Genomic DNA, 21,633 nt, shown 5'->3' with positions numbered 1-21,633 from the left:
AGAATGGCTGTTGGCTTCCCCATAACCATACAGATGGAGCCTCTGCCCCTAATCCTTCCCCCACCTATAGCCTCTAGCCCTCCCCCAAGACCTACAGACACGTGCAATCAGGGCAGAAGAGCACACAGCTATTTGGAATGAGGGAATTGGCTACTCAGGTGAAGGCTCCCCACCCCACTTCTAAGGGAAAGTCCACAACCAATAAGCTGAGTCATGATGATCTCCTGCAAGCAGGCATAGGTGATCTGGTGAAGCTGGTGGTAGATTGGCTCAGTGGATAACCCTGTAAATGCCCTCACAAAGGTACGACACTAGTCTAATGGGTGTGTCACTGCAGAGCGCAGAGGCATCACACAAGCAAGCTCTGGGCTTCCCACAGGGCAACATCCTCAAGCCTGAGACTGTGGCTCCTGTGGCTCCCCTGTCTGCTGCCTCCTGACTCTCACAGACTAGCCCAGGCTCCCACACTTGCCTGTGTGGTTTCCAGGGAGCCAGCCTGGGGCACCTTCTCCAGCCCTGAGGCTAGCACAATGCACTGACACCGAGCAATAAAAAACACAGAATGTTCCCTGGGGCCCAATGGCCCCTCTGAACCCCAAGTTTAATACCGCATAGTCTGAGTGGGGCAGCTATTGACCCAAAATAACCAAGTCTTATGTGAGTCCCTCACGGCCCCCCCCCCAGCTGTTCTGCCCGCTGGAAGAGATGTCTCTTGGGGGCCCGTGTGGGTCCCCCAGCCACAGATCTGGGCCACTGAAGTAGCTTCTAGCGTCCTCCCATATCCCTGAGGCAGAAGGCACCAGCCAGCGGGACACATGCCCACAGAACAGCAGCCTTCTCTGTCTATCAGTGGTGCACAGGAACAAAACACACTTAGACACATAAAAGAGGCATCCCTTCCCTCCCTGCAGCCTCTGGACTCCCTCCTAGCCTGTTTAATAGGAAGCTGCAGGTCAGAACATTTCTTTGCCCCACCTCTGCCCCTAATTACCCAAGGACCTCCAAGGAACACCAAGACTCTGTGGGGGACAGAGAGAGAACCCCTGTGCAGGCCTCACACGGGACACTGCACCTATGGGCAGAGCCGGTCATGAACACCTACTTGGTGACCAAAGACAGGTCCTGCAGGACACTCTGCCCGACCCTACCTGGACGCGGCGATCTCGGCCTTCTGCTTGGCGATGGTGGCTGCCCGCTCGGCTGCCTCCACGGCCCGGTCCACCTTCTCCCGGATTTTACTGGCACGCAGCGGGATGAGGTTCTTGCGCTTGCCGCTCACAAGTACGTTCTGCTTGTATTTCCCCTCCTCCTTGGTGCCGTCGGGGAACGTCATGCACCCGTAGCCGTGCCGCCGGTTGCTGACCCACTCGCCCTCATACTTGAGCCCGTCCGAACGCTGGCTCACGCCGAAGCCTGAGCGCTTGTCGTTCTTCCACTCTCCCACATAGGTCTCAGTGGTGGTGGCGTCAATGTCGTCCTCGATGACGGCCAGCTCGGCCTCGGCCTCACCCAGGCTGATGGTGGAGTGGATGTCGCTGGCCGTGGAGCTCACGGTGCTCATACCCGCCTCGCTGCGGAAGGAGCTCTGCTTGCTTCGCTGGCTGGCCAGGCTGCTCTTGGATTCAGACTTGCGCAGCTTCAGGCCGCTCAGCAGGGAGCGCCGGAACAGCCCCTTCTTCTTGCTCTTTAGGATCTCCGAGTCACTGTGGGCCACCAGCACGAAGCCACCGCGGGACACGGCTGGGCTGCCGGCCACTGCCGGGGAGGCATCCGGGTGCAGCGCCGCACCATTGGTGTGCTCGCTGCGCAGGGAGTTGATGGACGTCCTCAGGGGCGAGCGGATGACTGCGGCCATGCCATAAGGGACACTCTGCCGCACACCGTAGCCCTGGCGCATGCCACCAACCCATTGGCCCTGGTACGTCCCTGGGGAGACAAAAGAGAGAGGGGTGAGTTCTTGGGGCAGGATTTGGATGACAGGTGTGTGGGACATCCACATCCACCTGCCCCTCAGAACCTCTTCATTGAGGGTGAATCCCAAGTGGGTTTACCTGGGCACAGAGGCAGGCAGAGGAGCCACAACGAGGCTATAAATTGACCTCATTGGTGGTCATGTTCAAAGGCACCCCTGTCTTGTTTCCCATGGCTGGATTCTGAGACTGCAGTGGGGTATGATACAGAGAGGCAGAATCCAGAGTGACCCTGGGGAGCCTTCAGTGGGAGGTAAAAGAGGGGAGGAAGCGTGGCCTGTAGAATGCTGAAGTCTATTGAGGGCTCCCTTTAGGGAGAGTGAGGTCCCCACTGCTGCTACTGGAGGTGTCCCAGAAGGCTAGCCCGTCTACTCGGTGGGCACACCCTAGAAGAGCATCAGGTGCATGGGGAAGGGACAATGAGCAGACCACAGACACACAGTAGGACCAGGAGCACAGAAAGATGCCACCTCTATACTGCCCTGTCCACAGGAGTCCAAAACAACTCTGTGTCAATAATGGTCAGCCTTGTAGCAAAGCCATGACATGGAAAATTAGCCAAGAAAAGTTGGATGTATTGATGTCACCATACCAAGGCACAACCTTTGCACCATGAAAGTAAAAGCGGCCAGGCATCAAAGAACAAATCCTCCTGGTTCCACCTATAGGGATAAAGCCCAAGGGGTGGGAACAGGAGTTCATGGCTAATGCCCCTCCCTGGGGGCCATTTTTCCATTTGGGGTGATGGAGAAGTTCTAGAGTAGATAGTGACTACATGGTGGCACGTTTAATACCACTGAACAGCATGCTGAAAGGTGCCACGGTATGTGCTTCGGAGGCTGAGGCAGGAGGATTATTTGAGCCCAGAAACTCAGAGCCAACCTGGGTAAAACAGCCAAATTCTTTCTCCAAATAAGAAAGGGTGGTTTAGGGCCAGGTGGTGGTGGCACACGCTTTTAATCCCAGCACTTGGAAGGCAGAGGCAGGTGGATCTCTGTGAGTTCAAGGCCAGCCTGGTCTATAAGAGCTAGTTCCAGGACGGGTACTAAAGTTACACAGAGAAATCCTGCCTTGAAAAAAACAAAACAAAAATGTGAGAATGGTGTGCGTGTGTGTGTAGATATTCATGGATTGTGCAAGTGTGCACATCTGTGCAGAGGTAAATTGTTGGTGGCTGTATTCCTCGATGGCTGTTCTCCACTTTAAGACTTAAAATTTTTAGTTAAAGTATCTTAACTAAAATGTTCTAAAAGGTTTAACTTTTAATTTCACTTATGTGTGTTTTCCTGCATGTACGCAGTGCCGGCAGAGGCCAGAAGAGGGCACCAGATCCCCTGGAACTGGACTTACAGGAGGTTGTGAGCCACCTAAAGTGGGTGATGGGAACTGAACTTGCGACCTCTGGAAGAGCAGTGCACACTCTCTGCCACTGAGCCATCTCTACAGATGTTCCACCTTCTCCTTGAGACAAGAGCTCACTAAACCTGGAGCTCACCAATTCAGGTAGACTGGTTGGCCAGCAAGCATCAGGGATCCACCCACTCACTCTGCAGTTCCAGGCATGTGCCATGCACCTGGCTTTTTACATGGGTGCTCGGATTGAACTCAGGTCCCTGCACTTGTGTGGCAAGCACTGTACTGACCGAGCCATCTCCCGAGCCCCAAGAAGGCACTGACAAAAACAAGGGGACAAGGGGACATTCAGACCCCCACTCCCGTTCCTGTCTCTCTCTGCTATGACTGTCTGACTGGAGGCAAGGTCTGGGACCCCTTCAGCTTCCCTCTCTGCAGACCCAGCAGAAGGGCTCATCACCCTGGGAGGGGCTCTTCCAGCCCACGACAGCAGATGCCCCGAGGCGGACACTGGTATCATTCTGAGGCATAAGATTTCAAACCAAACGATTTCAGCACAAACTTGGTTCTCTCATGTATCCTAAAGACACAGCAGGCCAGGACCTTTCTTTTCAGATGTGACATGACTGGGACTCCATAGCAGTTGACCCCACTCAGGGTCCACGTGCGCACCATCATCACTCTCAGCTGTTTCCTCCCCTCACAGCCCCCAGCCACGTGGTCCCAGCCAGATCAGACTTAAGGAGATCGGGTTAACTGAGGCTGAGTTCACAGAGTGTCTCCCTAGTCAAACCAGCTCATGTTTCTCCCTAGCCACTAGTAACACACCAGTCACTTGAACCAACCATCCACATACTACACTGGCCCAGACTAGTACCAGGTCCCTGATGGGCCCAGAGTGTCCCTTCCTGGCTACCCAGGCACCAACCCCACACTGCAGGCACACAGCTTTTACTGATGCGTGGCTCTCAGCAGTAACAGATGCTCAGGGCTTTGAACAAATCTGCCCAGAGATGTGGCGTCCTTGGTGAAACATAACTGGTGGCCGACAGCACAACCCAGTGACAGAACACATACTTAGCACATGCAAGGGCCTGGGATCCACTCCAAGTATTACACAGAAAGAAAAAGTCCGGCATGATGGCTCATGCTTGCAATCCCAGTTCTGGGAAGGCTAAAGAAGAAGGATCATCATTTATTTGAGGCCAGCCTGACTACCGAGTGAGACTCCTTGACAAACGCAAACAAAATAACAAAACAGAAGGAGAAAGGAAGAGAAGAGAAAGTGGCCAGCAATATAGCAAGGTTGGCTTCTCCAGAGCTGAGCCCGAGATGCAGCTACCCATGATGGTCACATAGGTGGGGTCAGGGAGAAGGGACAGGACACAAAGGGTCCTACGGAGAACACACTGGAATCCACCCCACCTGGATGCAAGGGCAGACCTCTCTGTGTTCCCCCATGGGTCATTGTGGTCTCAAAGCTGGGCTGGGACAGAGGCCTGCAGGGAAGGCAGCTGATCTGGGGACCAGCCCTTCAATCCATTGCCACAAAGGTTGGAGGCCATTGGTCTGAGGACCAGGACGGGCACCCTCCTCCAACCTGATCTGTAGCCATCCTCATCCATAAAGGACAGGGAGCCTGCCGCCTGGCAGCCCTCTGCCCACAGCAGCCAATGGGATGCTCTAGGAAGCTGGGAGGATGGGAGTGTCAGCTGTCTTGGCCAGCGAGTGCATGGCACCGAGGGTTCAAGCTGTGCCTCATGGGCTTCAGCCAAGAAGTGATTTTCCCAACCATTCTGGGGAGCAGGCTGAGTCCATGTCACCCAGAGTAAAGAAGGTACCAGGGCACTGTCACGGTAGGGGACTGTGCTAGGCAGGCCTCTCAAGTGACCATTGTGGACATGGTAGTGCTGCCCCTGAGGATGGAAGTCACCTGTCGAGCTTGTGTTTGAGAGGAGAAGCACAACACTCCAAGGTCCCGATGGGGTGGATCCTACCATCGCAGAAGTATGCCCCAGTGTCTTAGGCATAAAGGCAGGACAGGGAGGTAGGGAAACCATGCCTAGCATAGCACATAGTAACAGCATGTTCTAGAACCTTCTGTGCTTCACAGAGGACCTCTTCCCACTGTCAATAATGGCAGTGTAATAATGCATTGCATGGGTGTCTCTTACCACAGAAATCACCACTGGGTCCGACCTGTGGATCTTGCTTTATTTTTTGTTTTACTTACTTCATATTTATTTATTTATGGTGCAAAGGACTGAATCCTGGGCTTTGCACACACCAGACACAGACTACAAACCGAGTTAAACCCTCACTCAGCCACCCGTTGCCTATTTATAAGGGCTGATATTCATACACAGTATCAAACTTTGTCCTTACGACACATCCCCAGAACTAAATTTCTCAGTCACAAGAAAGGTTTTTCTCAAGGTCTTTGGCAAGTGATCCTTAGAAAAGGCCATGAGAATGACCACATCCTTGTCATCACCAACCACAGAGTGACATTCTAAAGCCTGGCACGGCTCTGGAGAGCGATGGCTACTGGAGAAGTGTGTTCATCTGATCCCTTCAACCCAGGGATGGAACTGTGTGGACACACGCTCTTCCAGGAGATGAAGGTGGAAACAAAGTGGGCAGGACACTGAGGCAGGCACCAAAGGTTTCATCCAGGAAGCCCTAAATGAAGTCCCAAGAAAGCACAAAAAGGAAAAACCAAATACTGAGATGATAGCCTCCCAGAACAGGAAGGGCCTAGGGGCTGACTGAGGACCCATATCCCTGCATAATGAACGGAAGGACATGGCAGCAGGAAGTTTCCAGAAAAACACAAAAATGGAGCATACAAGATATGTATACTAGTGGCACACGCCTTTAATCCCAGCACTTGGGAGGCAGAGGCAGGCGGATCTTTGAGTTCAAGGCTAGTCTGGTCTACATCGGGAATTCTAGAACAACCAGGGCTACACAGAGAAACTGTCTCGAAAAACAAAAACGGAACAAAAGAAACACAACCCAACAGACAGAATGACACAGGACTGCACAACAGCAAGGCTTCCCTGATGTGAAACTGAGCCCCCCACAAGGCACCAACTCTGAATAAAAATGATTTTTCACCTGCAGTCTACACCAACATGTCAATCAAGCGATCAAGACACACAAACGTGACCTTCTAGGCATCCTTTCTCAGACAGCTACTGCAGGATGCGGTCCACCAAAACAAAGGAAGACCCTAAGAAAGAGGAAGACGGTGAACAAATGGGAATGATGATGGAGGGGCACTGAGACGAAGAACCGGCCTGGAAACAGACTTGGATGTGCATGGTTACAGACAGAGACCTGACAGGTGTGAGAGGAAGGGCTGCATTGAGAGGGTTTCTTATTGAGCATCTGGAGTCCATTGCGCGGAGGGAACTGACCAATGATTTAAATAAAACAATACAATTAAAAAACAGTCAATTGCTAACTCAAATTGTGCACGGAAAATGTACATTGGGGAACATTGCTTGGCTCAGCAGTAATCCAGCTTGCAGTGGCAAGGGTGAAAAACACCAAGTATGGATTCCGCTTTAAAGTTGTACTCCAACGCTGCGGTGGCCAGGGGAGGAGATGGGGACGAGAATCCGAGGTTCTCCGTCTTCTGGGGTAGGATGTTGAAGACCTGACACCAACCGCGTGCTTACAGAGGCAAGGCCAGCCTCTGGAGGAATGTGGTATCTAGTTGTGGAATGTGGCATCGCTGGTGGCGTGGCTTGCTTGAACTCTGAGTCTACCACACACAGTCTTCATAAACTGTGGGCACATGCGTTCTCAGACGGGATTAGGGACAGGGGAAGACAGGACTGACAAGAGGGAAAGCAGCCACCGGGGACGCGTCAGACAGCAGATGGAGGAAGCAGGAAGGTGACCAGAAGGTGGCCACTTTGGAGGACACATGCATCACGTTTGCATAACACAAACATGGAGTAAGGAGAGGTCAAGAGCAAACCCAGAGTCCAGCGGAGCTGTGAACGCAACCCCATCTTCATCTCCACACTGCCTGAATGAGAGGTACCATGAGCAGCGTAGGGTCAACGCAGCTTGAGGAGCTACCTGCATGGTCCACCTCAGCCTGCGAAAGGACAAGCCTGATGCAGTCAGCTTTGTGAATGACAGGCTGCACCCTAGTGGCCTGAGCATATGGACTTCATAGTAATACTTCTCTTGGCTGACCACTGTCCACACTGGAGCAGCATGGGGATGCTCTTCATAGTCCTAGTAAAATAGTTAATGTGACTTTCACAGCAGTTTGGGTTTAGAGAAGTACAGTGTTTCTTCACAGTGGTCCCCAAAGTCTCTCTGTCTCCACAGAGGTTCCTTGGGTCTCTGTGACTCCCCAGGGAGGTCCCCAGCATCTCTGTCCCTGTGAAGGACCCCAGAGATTCCATGTTCCCTGTATCCTTACCACCTTTCTCCAACTTCCCTCTACCTGATGGAGAGCAGGTTGCTGGCAACTCAGAACCTCGGGGATGGAGATGTGACCTTGGTTCTGCTCATCATGCACACGGCAAGCTGTGGTTCTCAGCACCCAACGTCCAGGGACTCTCAGTGGGTAGCTGGCCTGCCTCAAGGGTTGGGCTGCAGGGCATGGAAAGAGGACAGGAAGAAGCCTATGCCAGAAGGATGGAGCTGAGCACTCAAAACGGGTTTCCCTACCATGCACCACGTGCTTGGCAACCCCAGCCGGCCCATCATCTTACAGCTTCTGCCAAACATGGTCCTGGGGCAGGTTCAGCTTCCAGAACATGAGATGTGACTGGAGAAGCTCTTCAAACATTCAGCCTCATGTCACCCCGCGGTAAGCATTTCCTCTAGTGTCACGGGCTGGATCGGATACCACCGGGGCCAATCCCTAGCAGAGAGCTATAGGGAGGTGGCGGGACCTTTAAGACACTGGGGTGTGCCCTTGAAGGCTATAATGGGGTCCACCTGCCCCTTCCTCTTGTGTGTCCACTATGGTATTCCCACCATGGTGTGCACCTTCCCACAAGCCCAAAGGCATGGAGGCCAATCTGGCCTGGGATCTCCAAGCCTTCTCTTTCTCTATACAGTTTGATTAATCTCAGAAATTCATCACAGTCACAGGAAGTAAACCACCACACTTGGAGAAAAGAAAGCAAAATGCACACATCTTCCATGTGAATGTTCACCATGACGGTCCACAGCGATGATGTCCACACAGCCCAAAGACAGAAGCCACCCACACGTACACCACTGGAGGAAGGACAAAAACAGTGCGGTCCATCTTGACAACAGAATATTACTCAGCTATGGAAAGAAACAACACTCTGACACCATGTGCATGGACCTTGGACACATGAACGTTGGTGACAGAAACCAGCTGCTCAAAGCCACCCCCAGCTTGGGCAGATCCAGAGGATTGAGAGCAGGTGACCTTCAGGGGCTGAGATTGAAAAACAGAGAAATGATCCTTAGGTGCCAGGTTTCTTCCTGAGACAGACAAACTGCTGGACAACAGACAGCCTGTGCTGATGATTTAGGACTTCAGGACACTGTAGAAACCACCAAGGTGCATGTGCTTCATTTTTTGTTGTTGTTTTGTTTTGAGGTGGGATTTCTCTGTGTAGCGCTGGCTGTCCTGGAACTTACTTTGTAGACCAGGCTGGCCTCAGACTCACAGTGATCCACCCACCCTTGCCTCCCGAGTGCACGGATTAAAGATGGATGCCACCACTGCCCAGCAAGCAACACGTTTTAAAAGAGTGAACTATGAATGGTGTAGATTTTATGTCAATAAAGTTGAGTTTATTTTTAGATTAATTTATTAATTTATGGGTGTTTTTCCTGCAGGTCTGTCTGTGCACCATAGGTGTACCTAGTGCCTCTTGAAGTCATAAAAGGGTGTCAGACCCTCTGGCACTGGGGTTACAAACAATTATGAGCTGCCGCCTGGGTGCCAGGACTGACCCTGAATCCTCTGCGAGAACAAGGGCTCCGTGTCTGTTTTGCTTCTAGGCCATGGGTCAGTGGGAAACCTCCATCTGCACCCAGAGGAATGCTGGGCCTCTGGTGAGCTTCACCAAATTTGGGGAGTCAGCAACAGCCTTCGTTTTCCCTGACCATGGGGTGAAGGGGTCCTGCTCCCTTCTGCTGGTCATCCAAGTCCTCCATCTAGCCTAGAAGTGGGAACAAACAGGGATGTTCTATTATCGTTATGCTCAGAACTACTCAATCCGTTCTGGGGCTCTGTGGAGACCACCCATGACAAGGACTTCCCAGAAAGCTGTGCTGCGGGCCAGGGGTATGGCCCAGCCATACCCCTAAACCTCCACGAAACACCCAAAACCAACTCAGAGGACCCACGTGTCCCATGCAGAGAGGAGGCTGGGGCTAAGGCCAGCCTTGGTCTCTGATTCCAGCCCTGGCCTTTTGTAAGGAGAGGTAGGATGGGCAGGGGCTGACCAAGCGAAGTGGGTAGAGATCACATTCTCTTTTCACTGGCCTCAACTTGAAGCCAGGCCTGTGACTGTCCTCCATGGAGATGGCATGTCCAGTCCCAATGAACACAAACAACCCTGGACAGCACTGCACAGGTGGCCTGCCCTGGCTGTGAAGCTGGAGATCAGCCTCCCACCCACTCTGCCGGACACTGGAGTGGCCAGCCAAGGAGGCCCAGGGACAAGGACAGCAGAGGTTGTACCCCTACATCTGCCCCTGCAGCCCCCAGGGACACCAGTCAGGGAAAGGGACATCCATGTGGAGAAGCTGAGGGACAGGGCGGCTTCGATGAGGGAGGGCAGAAGAAAGCCCGGCTCTCAGGAAGCCCAGGTCAGCCTTCTTGGGTCCCCCAGAGGTCTCTGGGTACCGAGGTTCTCTCTGGCTGCTGTCTGACAGGCATGGGGACTTCAGTGTTCACTGGGCAGCTGAGCTCAGACTCAAGCCAGGAAGAGAGAAGGAGACAGGTGGACTTTCTGGAAACTTCTTTCAGTTATGAAATCGGAGCACACAGACACGGGCTGAGGAAGGGTCAGCAAGGGGACGGGAGGCAGAGCACAGGCCTGAGGTGGCCCTAACGCCATCAGCGCAAGAGAGCAACTGGCCACCTACGTGCCTGTGCTAATCCCACCCCCGCGCCCCTGACCCCCATCAATGTCTTTCTGGGTGTGAACTGCCTTCTAGAGTGTCAATTGCATACAAGGTCACCCCTAGAACAGGATAATGAGGTCACTGTGCCACCCACAAATGCCAACCATCCCTCTCTAGCAAAAACAAAGGAGAGATGCTTCCAGGCAATCACAGCTCTGTCCCCACAGTCCCCTCCCTAGAAAGCTGCCTGTCTTTCAGACAGCACCAGTGTGGAGTGGACCCTAATGCTTAGGGCCTCCCTCAGCACCTGCCCCCCAAAGCCCAAGTCCTTCATTGGCTCCTTACAACACATCTTCACTTCAGGAATGAGCCCAAATCTTCGCCACATACATGCACCCTCATGCACACGCAGAGACAAAAATGAAGTAAAAAAGTTAGACTAGTGATGAGAACCCAACTATGGATATACTCAAAAACAAACAAAATAAAAACACAAAATACTAACGCATGCATTGGAAGAGAATGAACTTTATGTGAATTATATCTCAATAAAGTTATCACCCAAAACGTTATCAAAATGTCATTTTCTCCCTCTCGGGTGCAAAGCGCAACACACACCGGCTTCTGAGCATGCCCATGGGGCTGTGATAGCGACTGCCATGGCTTCCATTCTGTTACTGTGGTAATAACTGACCAAGAGCAGCTTGCGGGGAGGAAAGGCTTCATTTGGCTCCCACTTCCTTGCCACATCTATCACTAGGGAAAGTCAGGGCAGAACCCACGGAGGAACACTGCTTACTGGCTTATTCCAAATGACTTGCTCGGCCTGCCTTTTTATAGCATCCAGGACCACCCGCTCAGGGATGGCACTGCCCCCAGTGGGTTAGGCTTTCCCACATCAATCGTCAATCAAGAAGCTGGCCCACAGACTTGCCCACAGGACAACCTGATGGTGGCAAGTCCTCAATCAAGGTTCCCTCTTATCAGGTGACTCTAGTTAGAGCAGACAAAAAACCGAACCATCACGCTGGCCTCAGAGGCTGCTCCACCCAGAAGTTCTGGGAGGTCTCCCCTGGCCTTCCTCTGTGTTGGAAACTCTTTCTGTGGAAACTGGTCATGGCTCTTCCTGAAATGAACACTTCCCCTTCCCAGGGACAATGAGCAGGAGACGGGTGCTTCTTGAGGGGTGACGGTCCTTGGGACCTCAGCACCATCATAGTAAAGAGTCTCCATTGCCTGACCCTGCACATAGAACAAGCAGCCTGTTCAGATCCCCCAGATGGCAAAGGCTGTGTCCCTGACCCAGCCCTCCTCACTTCCATGGCTTCTCGGAGCAACAGCTGCACATTTGCCCAGTGGGGTGAGGGAGCTCCGCTCTCCCTGTCTGGAGACTGAGCAGTCAAGGTCTGGGATGTTTGCTAATGCAACCCAAAGAAACATTTAAGTCCATTCTGCCGAGCTGGGGGCCAGGTTCAGGCCCAAGAAAGACGCTGGGTACCCTATGCTGTGGAGAGGGAGTCGGGGTGGGGTGGCCAGTGGAGGTGGCAGATGCAATGGGTGGCAAAATCTGCCTCTGCCACATGGCCTCAGCCCCCACTTTCAGATTTACTCTCCTGAAGAGCCCTTCTGGCTCTGGCCATCTACCTGTTCTTGTCCTTGCTGTGCAAGAGGAGACCCAGCAGAGCAGGTCCAGGCATTTGTGGTGAGCACAGTGTTCCTCTCTGGGGCTCTGTGAACACCTCGAAGGGCGCAGAGCACCACGAGACTGCAAAGGCCTTTATGTTTCTGCCAGAGAGTGAGTGGTTTTGTCAAGGGGCTTAGCACTGACTGGGCACAGCCCTACAGAGATCAGCCTGCTGCTAGGCTGAGACCACAGCCAGAGCTCCTCACTGCTCTGGTCTCTTATCTAGAAAGGAAGGGGGTGGCTGACACATGACCTTCCGTCAGGAAACTAGGGGATGGTGGCGAGAGTATGGACACCATTTGGGTTCTGCTGTCCATCAACCACATGACCTCACACACATACACACCATAGCCCTTACTTTCCTAATCTCTTTGAAGAGAGCAGTATGTAAATTATGCATTCTGGATTACAGTTTGGGGGGCTCTAGGTTGTGACTGTCAACTCTGTCCCACTATGGGTGAGGCAGTGCACATGGTCACAGGTCTGCAAGAGGGAGGTCACAGCTGTGGCAGTGGGAGGGGGAGCTGCTTTCTCACAGTGCGGGGGGAGGGGTGGAGAGGCTCACTTTAATCTGTCCTTTTCCTTTTATTCAATACAAGTTGATGGTTCCTACATTCAGGGTATCTTTCCAACACGGTTATTTCTCTCTAGAAATGCTCTCACAAACACACCCAAAGGTGGTCTCACCAGTGCCCTAGTTCAATCAACCCTCCAATCAAAATTAGCCATCATAGCCACAGAGAAGGCCACCTGAAGACAGTGGCAGAGACTACAACATCACCACTGAGCTTGGAAATGTCTAGTCTGCTTTGCATATATTTAAGGAGGCCCCTGAGCAGCTTCCTGAAGCACTGACCCAGGGTTTGACACTTGCCTCTGCCACAACCATCCTGGGGTCCATCTGCTTTTCTCAAACACCAGCCTGGGATGCCACTCCCTAAGAGTCTTGTTTCCACAGCCTTGAAATACTTGAAACAAGACCAGGGCACCAGCAGAGAGGGATGCACGCTCAGGGTTCTGATGTAAGCTGGAGTGTTCTGGACCAACAGGGCTTCTCTGGAGGCAGGAATCAGCCTCACCTGGGGAGTTCATGGGGCATCCCCAGGGCTCAGCTGCCCCTTTACCTGCACTTCTGGGTGAGCCCAGGTGTCCCACAGAGTGCTCCAGACACCACTCAGCTGAGGTAGGGGTACAACCAGGACCACACAGTGGTTCTAGTGTGCCGCAGGGTTGGGAGGGACCCAGTCAAGCCGTGGTTCTCAGAGCACTCCCAGGGCTGGCACCGGCCTCACCTGAGTCTGTAAGATGTCTATGTTTCTGAGTGATATCCCAGCCCAGAAATTCAAGAAGGCTGACAATCTGTGTTCAGGCTCTCCTTCTGCATGGTCCTGTCACAGATGCTGGCCTAGACTCGGAGAGGCAGCCCATGCCTTGCTGACTGGCAGGAAGCACCAGGTCTTAGTTCTCAGGATGGCGTTTGCACCTTAGAGCCCCTCCTAGACTTGGGTGACCACCTGCAACATTGCTGGGAAGTGGGGAGACAGCACCTGCTGCACAGGATGAGGTCAATGCCCCACCCCAGAGAATAGGAAACTGAGGTAGAGGACGGAGTGGAGGATTCTCACGAAGCTAGGAATCTGGGGTGAGCTTCCAGACACAGCTGGACCCCCCCCCCCGCCCTGGGAGGTCTCTGCTGCTCCTTCAGGATGCACGTGAAACACTGACTTGTGGGACTTGCCCTCAGCATCCCTAAAGTCAGGCAGGACAGACAACAAATTATAGTACATATTTTTTTTTTTGCATCTGTATCCAGACGGCCTGCTTTTCCAGGAGACCATGTCACCCTATTTCTTGTTTCTTTCTTTTATCTTGTCTCCTCTGCTCCTGTAAACCAGGCCCTGCACTCAGTAAGGCCCAGGCAACAAGCGCAGGCAATTGCAAGGCGGACCCTGTGGCTGCACTGTCTCCTGAACACAGTAGCTGCTCTGTGAGAGCCTCTTGATGTCCCAAATGCTTCCATCTGAGGAGGGCAGCAGCCGAGAGGTGGTTCTCCCGCAGGCAGAGAGAGGGCCATGGACCATCTCTTTCCAGCACCCTACAAGGTCTGTGCTTGCTCAGTGGGGGTCCAGAACCATCTCCAGACATGAGGGCATCTCACTGTTAGGCCAGTATCACGATTAAATTTCTCAAATGCTGATTGTCCAAGCCAGTAATAAAATACTCTGGCAGGGATATAGTAGAAAGAGGCCAAATGGGAGGCTGACCACAGACATACATCGTATGGAGATTCTTCCAGCTGTCCAGAGGAAATGGACATCAGGAACAATGAGGAAAGTAAACGTTACCTTCATTTTCAAGTTCATGGAGTGACCACCACATGATGGCAATATTTAGTCCCTGGCCACAAGGCAGTGCCCACCAGCAACACCCCTTCCTGCAAGGGGACCACACGCCAGGCCATCACATCCTGCAGGCCTTTCTGCAGTGACAGGAACAGTCCCTCTGTCTGCTGTGCACCATAGCAGCCACTGCTCCACAAACCATAGAGCATTTGAGACGTGGCCGCTGCACCAAGGAGCTGACTCCTTACATTGCCTTACATTTAATTAGATTCAAATGCAAATGGTTGCAAGTGGCTAGAGGCCAAGGCCAGTGGGGTGGGCAGGACTGGCCTAGGTGATTAATCCATTAAGGCCAATCTAAAGAGAAAGCACAAGACGCTCTCTCGTCAGCCACCAGACAGAACCATTCCTCTGTCTGCCTTCAGCTGAGCACCGGCCACATGCCGTGACCCCAGCAGACAACCAAAGAGGGTCGTAAACCTTGGACTACACTTAGGGCAGTCAGCCTTCCTGAAGCTTCACCCAAACCCACCTCAACAGCACTAGAAGGTGAGCAAGGCGTAGCATGGGGTAAGACAGACCAGCCAGTAGACACACCGACTAGGCACACAACAGACAGGAGAGTTCAGGGCCAAGCATTTACTCTTGAGCCCAGTGGGTTTGGCCCCAGAACGTCATCTGCTTGACTTCTGAGTCCAGAGCAATAGGCGAGCCGGGGCGCTATCCAAGGTGCTGAAGATCTTCGGTCCATCTCAGAGGAGCCACCCACCCAGACGTCAGCCAGCTCAACTTGAAACCCAGGTCAGAGATGGCTCATTGGGTAAACACGCCTGCTGATAAGCCTGATGATTTGTGTCCATTCTGCTGGACCCACATGGTGAAAAGAGAGAACCAAGCCCTGCAAGTTGTCTTCTGACCTCTGCACATGGAGCTTGGCACACAGGGGCCCAAACAAATCAACACATCAATCCTTTTTTAAAAAAATGGACCCCAGCAGGGCGGTGGTGGCGCACGCCTTTAATCCCAGCACTCGGGAGGCAGAGGCAGGCGGATCTCTGTGAGTTTGAGACCAGCCTGGTCTACAAGAGCTAGTTCCAGGACAGGCTCCAAAAACACAGAGAAACCCTGTCTTGAAAAACCAAAAAAAACAACAACAAAAAATAATGGACCCCAGAGCTGGGGATGTAGCTCAGTTGGTAGAGAGCTTGCAGAGCACACAAGAAGCCCTGGATTTGATCTCCAACAACATGTGTGTGTGGTGAAGCACACCTATAATCCCAGCTCAGGAGGTCAAGGCTGGATGATAAGAAGTAAAAGTGGGGCGGCCGGGCGATGGTGGCGCACGCCTTTAATCCCAGCACTCGGGAGGCAGAGGCAGGCGGATCTCTGTGAGTTCGAGGCCAGCCTGCTCTAGAAGAGCTAGCTCCTAGACAGGTTCCAAAGCTACAGAGAAACCCTGTCTTGAAAAACTAAATAAAGTTAAAGGGTCATCCACAAGTACACAGAGAGTTCAAGGCCAACTTGGGCTACACAAGACCCTGTCTCAACAACAACAAGCGGGCCAATGAGCTAGACAAGTGGGGAAAGGCACTTTCTGTGTGAGCCTGAAGAAGAAGGTTGTCCTCTGACCTCTACACACACGACGTGGCAGGTTCACACCCACACTTGCCCACACATCATACACACAACAATGACAAATTTAAAACTTGCTAAGCATTTTTAAAAAGGGATCTCTACGTAAGAGTGGAAGCATAAGGATATCTGAAGGGTGCAAGCCAGCCTAGGCTACAGAGTGAACATGAGGCCAGCCTGGGCTACAGAGTGAACATGAGGCCAGCCTAGGCTACCAAGGGAACATCAGGCCAGCCTGGGCTACAGAGGGAACACCAGGCCAGCCTGAGCTACAGAGGGAACATCAGGCCAGCCTGAGCTACAGAGGGAACATCAGGCCAGCCTAGGCTACAGAGGGAACATCAGGCCAGCCTGGGCTACAGAGGGAACATCAGGCCAGCCTGGGCTACACAGTAAGCCCCTGTCCCAAAAGGAATAAAATACAACAAGTATGCCAAAAAAGCCCAGAATCTTATCCAGTGGCATCTCCTCCGCGGCCAGCAGGGAGGGGCTCCTACGGAGACCACGGGCAAGCATAGCCCAGGAGCCACACCAAGAACTGTGGAGTCCTAGGGTGCTGAGGAGGATGTGTCCTCATCTGGGACACTGGCACTACCTCCTCCAGAGTCACCCTCTCTCTAGCCCAGGTCCTCACACCTCAGGTCACCCGACACTCCACGCTAGGCGCTCTTGGACACCACTCTCAAGGGAAATGCTGACCCTCAAGGCTGACATCAGGGCCCCAGTGCCAGCAGCTGGGGCTGGGGTCGGGGAGGGAACACTTCTCACCGACCCCTCTTTCTCAGCTATAACTGGAACACAGAACTAGTCGTCGGTTCTCTTGCTCTTTCCACCTGACGGAGCCTGTCACCATCCCCCTGCCTCAGCAGTGAAGAGAGACACAGAGTCCAGGGGAGAACATCTGTGTGCATGGGCTGATGGGCTGGTTGTGGCCCCTTAGTCTAGTGTTTTCGATCAAGGCTTCCCTCACAGTCCAGCATGGAAGGTAGTTTACGTAGCCAGGCATGGTAACACGGACCTGGAATCCCCAGCACTCAGGAGACTGAGGTTGGAGGATCACCAGTTCAAGGCCAGCCTAAACAACTTAGCAAGACCCTATCCAAAATAAAATTTAAAAAAAAAGTGAAAAGGGGCTGGAGACAGAGCTCGCTGGCAGTGTCCGGCGGCAGTGTCCACTCAGCACAGCAAGGCCCTGGGTTCTGTTTGTGTTGTCTGATAACAGTTTCTCTTCACAAGGGCCAGCAATGCCAGAGGCTTACGTTTAAAATGGAAGCAGCTGCACCACCTTTTCAAGAGAACCCCACATTTACAGGGCGGCAGGTACTCCCAGCCCTCAGCTATGGCAGAGCAAACAAAGCCAAGAGATGCATGTGGCTGCTTCGGGGGCCGGGGTGGAAGATCCGAGGGTGGCAGGTGCATTGTGTGCGTGTGAGTGTGCGCGCGCGCAGGCGCCTGGGTGGATCTGAGTTCTTACCGTGGGTGTGTGTGATGTGTGTGGGCTGTGGAATCTGGGCCGGTGAACGGGACCTGCTCGTATGGGGAGTGGGGAGGCCGGGGCGTACGATGACTCATCTCTCAGTGTGGGAGGGTTTATGGGGGGGGGTGACTTTTGGTCCAAGGCATCCAGAGGAAGCCTTGTTTATCTTCAGAAAGAAAGGAGGTCCCAGGGTCTCAATGCAACAACAGTGATGGGTGCCAGAGCAGGCATCTGCATGTACCCAGGGTGCTGCCCCCGGCATGGGAAACGTGGATGTAGGAGAGGCAGCCGGCAGTTCACAAAGGGAGTTTATAAAAAGGCAAAGCAAATAAAAGCTAACTTAGAGTCCCAGCTCTCCTCAAGGCTCCTGGCTCCGAGTCCCTGTTGCCCAGTGTGTGACATGGGAAGTGTAAAAGACACGGTAAATATTTCCTGTCACCTCTGACTTGTCACCTGTACCGTGACCTCAGACCTGCCTGTGTTGTTCTCCCAGGAGCTGTTCACAGATAGGTTCTCTGCACATGAACTGGAAAGATAAAACGAATGCCCACTTTGTCCCTGGCAGAGCCTAAAACTCCATCCTCAGCTCATCCTCGCCCACTCCATGGTACTATCCTTTTGCAAAGACAAAGGTACAGAAGCTCAGAGAGGTTAAGCCACTTGCCCAGAGTCACAAAGCAGATCCTTGGAAAGACCAGGACTCAAGGCTAAGTAGCCAATGCCCCAAAAGCTTGTCCTCCTGTGGCCCCCACCCTGTCCCTGGGGCCTCATATGGACTTCAGGAGTCGTTCCCTGGGCTCACATCAGGAGCGATGCCTAACTGTGCCTGGGGGAGGGCAAGCCGGAGGAGGACTTGGCAGAAGTGTCCCTAGTTGAAGCGGATTTTGTACCAAGTGCAGCTGAAGGCAGAGTACATTTTCTGCTCGTGGCAATCACTGCTTCTCCAAGTCAGCCTTGGACATGGAGCAAAAGTTGTGGAGTTATGTTGCTCACCTCTGCCCCAAACTCTCACCTCTGTAGAAAGCCCGAGTGCTGAAGTTGGGACGATTCACTCAAGAGAACCAGTCATCCTCAACTGAGGACCATGTACCCACCAGGTTCGAGGATGTGGTTCCCAGGCCTTGACCCTCTCCTGCAGTTGATCACACCCCAGCCAGAGTTCACAAAAGGATTTCCTCAGGGAAAACTGGGTGGGGATGTCCCAAAAATTACCCCTTCCTAACAAAAAGCTGATCATGCTCAGAAAATTGGATCTGGACACCTGTACCTGAATGTCCAGAGCAAGAAGGGCCGGCTTGAGGTTAGTCGTGCTCTGTCAACAGCCAAGAGTTGGGGAACTGGCCCTGAAGCCCAGACCCACATGCCTGCTATGCACTCAGGGAAAGTGCTAAGAACTGTGATCGTCTTGAGGGGTGCAGGACAAAAGGAGCCACCCGGGCAAGGTCGGGTCATGAGAAACAAGGGATCGTGGTCCCAGACCCGTGGGGCTCTGCTACAAGGCTAGGCTCTGAACCTCCGCTCACACACAACCCTGGACCGACTGACTTCACCTTCAAAGCAGGCTGGATCAGGGAGGATTTGGGAGCAGGGAATACTACAGGAGGCCAACGGCTTGGAAAGCTCCCAGGAGAGGGCCAAGATCCCCAGGAAGTCATCTATGGGATGTTCTCAGCCCACCAGGCTCTGAGTCCCTGGAGGACCCAGTGCCTGCTCCCAACTCCCCATGGAGAATCGCTACCATCCTCTTAAGTGAACACTTGGAAAGATCATGCCTGCTTTGCCTGCTTCTGAGTTCCCAGAGCTTACAGCATCTGGCCATAGTAAGTGTTCAATAAACATTTGTTGATGGGGAGGTAAGAATTTTAAGCCAATGGAGATAGATGTGGGTGTGGGCAGGCCTGGGCACAGGGCCCCACCCTCAAGTGTTCTGGGATTCTCCCTTTCTGATAGGTCCAGTCACCCCAGGGCACCAAGACAGCTGTTCCAGAGCAGAAACCCCTAGAAGACAGTTTTGCAAAACAGTCTATCCAGAGCCCTGAGTGTTGACTGCCCTGGGCCACAACTGTCTGTTAAGGATCCCTGCTGGGAACACCAGGCTGCTCGACCACCCACTTTGGCCACCCACACCTGCTGCAAGGACCTAACCAAGACTGTGTGAGTACACGTGCGTGTGCGCACACACACAACACACATGCACACACACACACACCTGGAACCTCAGGAGGGCCTCAATGCCCCAGGGTCAGGGAAACTCTCCAGCCTAATCCACGAAAACAACAGTACAGAAAAGGCCACCTGGGACCAGGGCTGGGCAAGGCGCAGACAGGCAGGAGCATTATATAATTAACTGCCCAGACTCCGCCTCCTCTTCGGGTAATAACGAACCCTGCCTTTCAGTTGCATAAGCCAAAATAATAATTACTTTCCAGCCCTGATCACTCCTAGATGTGTCCGGGAGCAGGTGCTGGCTTCAGGCAGGAGCTGGCTTCAGGCACCGAGAACACACACAGGCTCCATCGGATCCCCGGCAGAAGCCCAAGTCATTGCTGCATCTCACTCCCTTCCCAGGCATCCATGCCCGAAAAATCCAAACCCGCCCAGGCCCAGAGGGAGGCAAGAGAACAGCCTCTTGGGATGAGCGCCAGGGGGTGGGGGCAGGCTCCAGGCAGAGTCGGCTTTGGGGGTCTGATTTCCAGGACCTCTAACTATTGCGGAGGTCTTAGCACTGCTGAGGAGTGGGCACGGGAGTGTCCAGATAAGGTGGAGGCGGCCAAGCCAGCCAGGACTTCTGAACAGAAATCACCACACTAGCAGTTTCCTGGCTTTCAGCACTGGCTCTACCCGGACTGTGGTGGCATCTTACACCGGAGGCGCAGAGCGAATCCCCAAACTAAAGGTGAAAATGATTCAGCCACTGAACGGCCAGATTCCTGGGCTCCCGCTAAACAGATGGGCCTTCTCCCTCCCTCCCTCCCTCCAGCAGCCTGCTTCGACAGCCTGTGTCCAACCACCTAGAAGTTTATTGCCTTGCTGTTTGGTTTGGTTGGCATCCCCCGCCTCCGGCGCTCCCAGCGCTCCCTCTCCATTGGCTTGGGTTGCTTTAGGACTGAGGGAGGCCCTGGGCACCGCAGGAAAACAAGAAGCTAAGCGGGGCCTTACTCTGGGGACACCAGGCGGGCAACACTACAGGGAGGGGAAGGGTCTATCTTCAGACCCTTCCTGCCTTAGTGGGTCCCAGAGGTGGCAGAGGGCCCGGCCTGGCCTTCCGGCAGGTGCACATCTCAGGCCTGCTCCTCAGGATATGCCGAGACTTTGGCTCAGCTGCTGCTGCAGGGGCCTGGCCCTGCTGCTGGAGAGCCCCCAACCCTTGGGTTGGCACGGGCCACTGTCCCCATCAAGCGTGGGGCAACCTGTGGCCAGGGGCCCGCTGAGGCCTCCTGGGAACCTAAGAGATGCCCCAGGAGCCCATAGCCCAATTGGAAGGCGAGGCTCAACTTCCCGGGAGATAAACAGAGGGAGAAAGAGGGGGACGGTCCCCATTCCTCCCCCACCCCCGCTGCCCTCACCTACCTCCATCCGAATAGGTCTCCGTGCCGTAGCCATCCTGCAGTCCGTTGCTCCAGGTCCCTTCGTATTTGGCCCCGTTGCCCGTGCACTCCCGCACACCGTAGCGCCCCTTAAATCCGTGCGTCCACTCGCCCTTGTACACCCACTTCCCCTTGCTCTCCAGGCCGATGCCGTGGCGCTTGCCCTGCGCCCAGGTGCCTTGGTACGTGTTGCCGCTGGGCCAGGTGTAGACGCCCAGCACCTCAAAGCCGTGGCTCCACGAGCCGGTGTATTCGCCCTGGCCCTTTGGGCCGGTGCAGACGCCATGGCCGTGCGCCTTGCCGTCCTCCCAGCCTCCGCAGTAGGACCCTCCATCGTCAAAATTAAACCTACCCCCACTGGACATGCATGTAACGCGGTTTGCGAATCCCGCAAGCGGTGAAAGAAAAAAAAAAAAAACCAAAAACAAGGCGATCAACAAACCGGAGTCTTGGTTGGCTGGCTGGCTTTTTGTTGCGATGCTCTTTTCGGGGGGGTGGG

General features: G+C 53.6%; 1 protein-coding gene across 1 annotated transcript in view; it reads right to left on the bottom strand.

Annotated features, from left to right (window-relative positions):
* Jph3 (junctophilin 3) overlaps positions 1-21,627 on the bottom strand; it is a 52,786-nt gene extending 31,159 nt beyond the window's left edge. The window contains exons 1-2 of the mRNA XM_005345782.2: positions 21,118-21,627; positions 1,149-1,926 (exon numbers count right to left, since the gene is read on the bottom strand). Of these exons, the coding sequence (XP_005345839.1) occupies positions 1,149-1,926; positions 21,118-21,499 (1,160 nt within the window). The 5' untranslated portion in view covers positions 21,500-21,627. The remainder of the gene's footprint in view (positions 1-1,148; positions 1,927-21,117) is intronic.
* Between the last annotated feature and the right edge of the window lie 6 nt (positions 21,628-21,633).

The sequence above is a fragment of the Microtus ochrogaster genome, chromosome 4 (genome assembly GCF_000317375.1).
Source record: "Microtus ochrogaster isolate Prairie Vole_2 chromosome 4, MicOch1.0, whole genome shotgun sequence".
Lineage (NCBI taxonomy): Eukaryota > Metazoa > Chordata > Mammalia > Rodentia > Cricetidae > Microtus > Microtus ochrogaster.
Note: the sequence above shows the minus strand (reverse complement) of the source record. Positions and strands in the feature narration are given on the sequence as shown.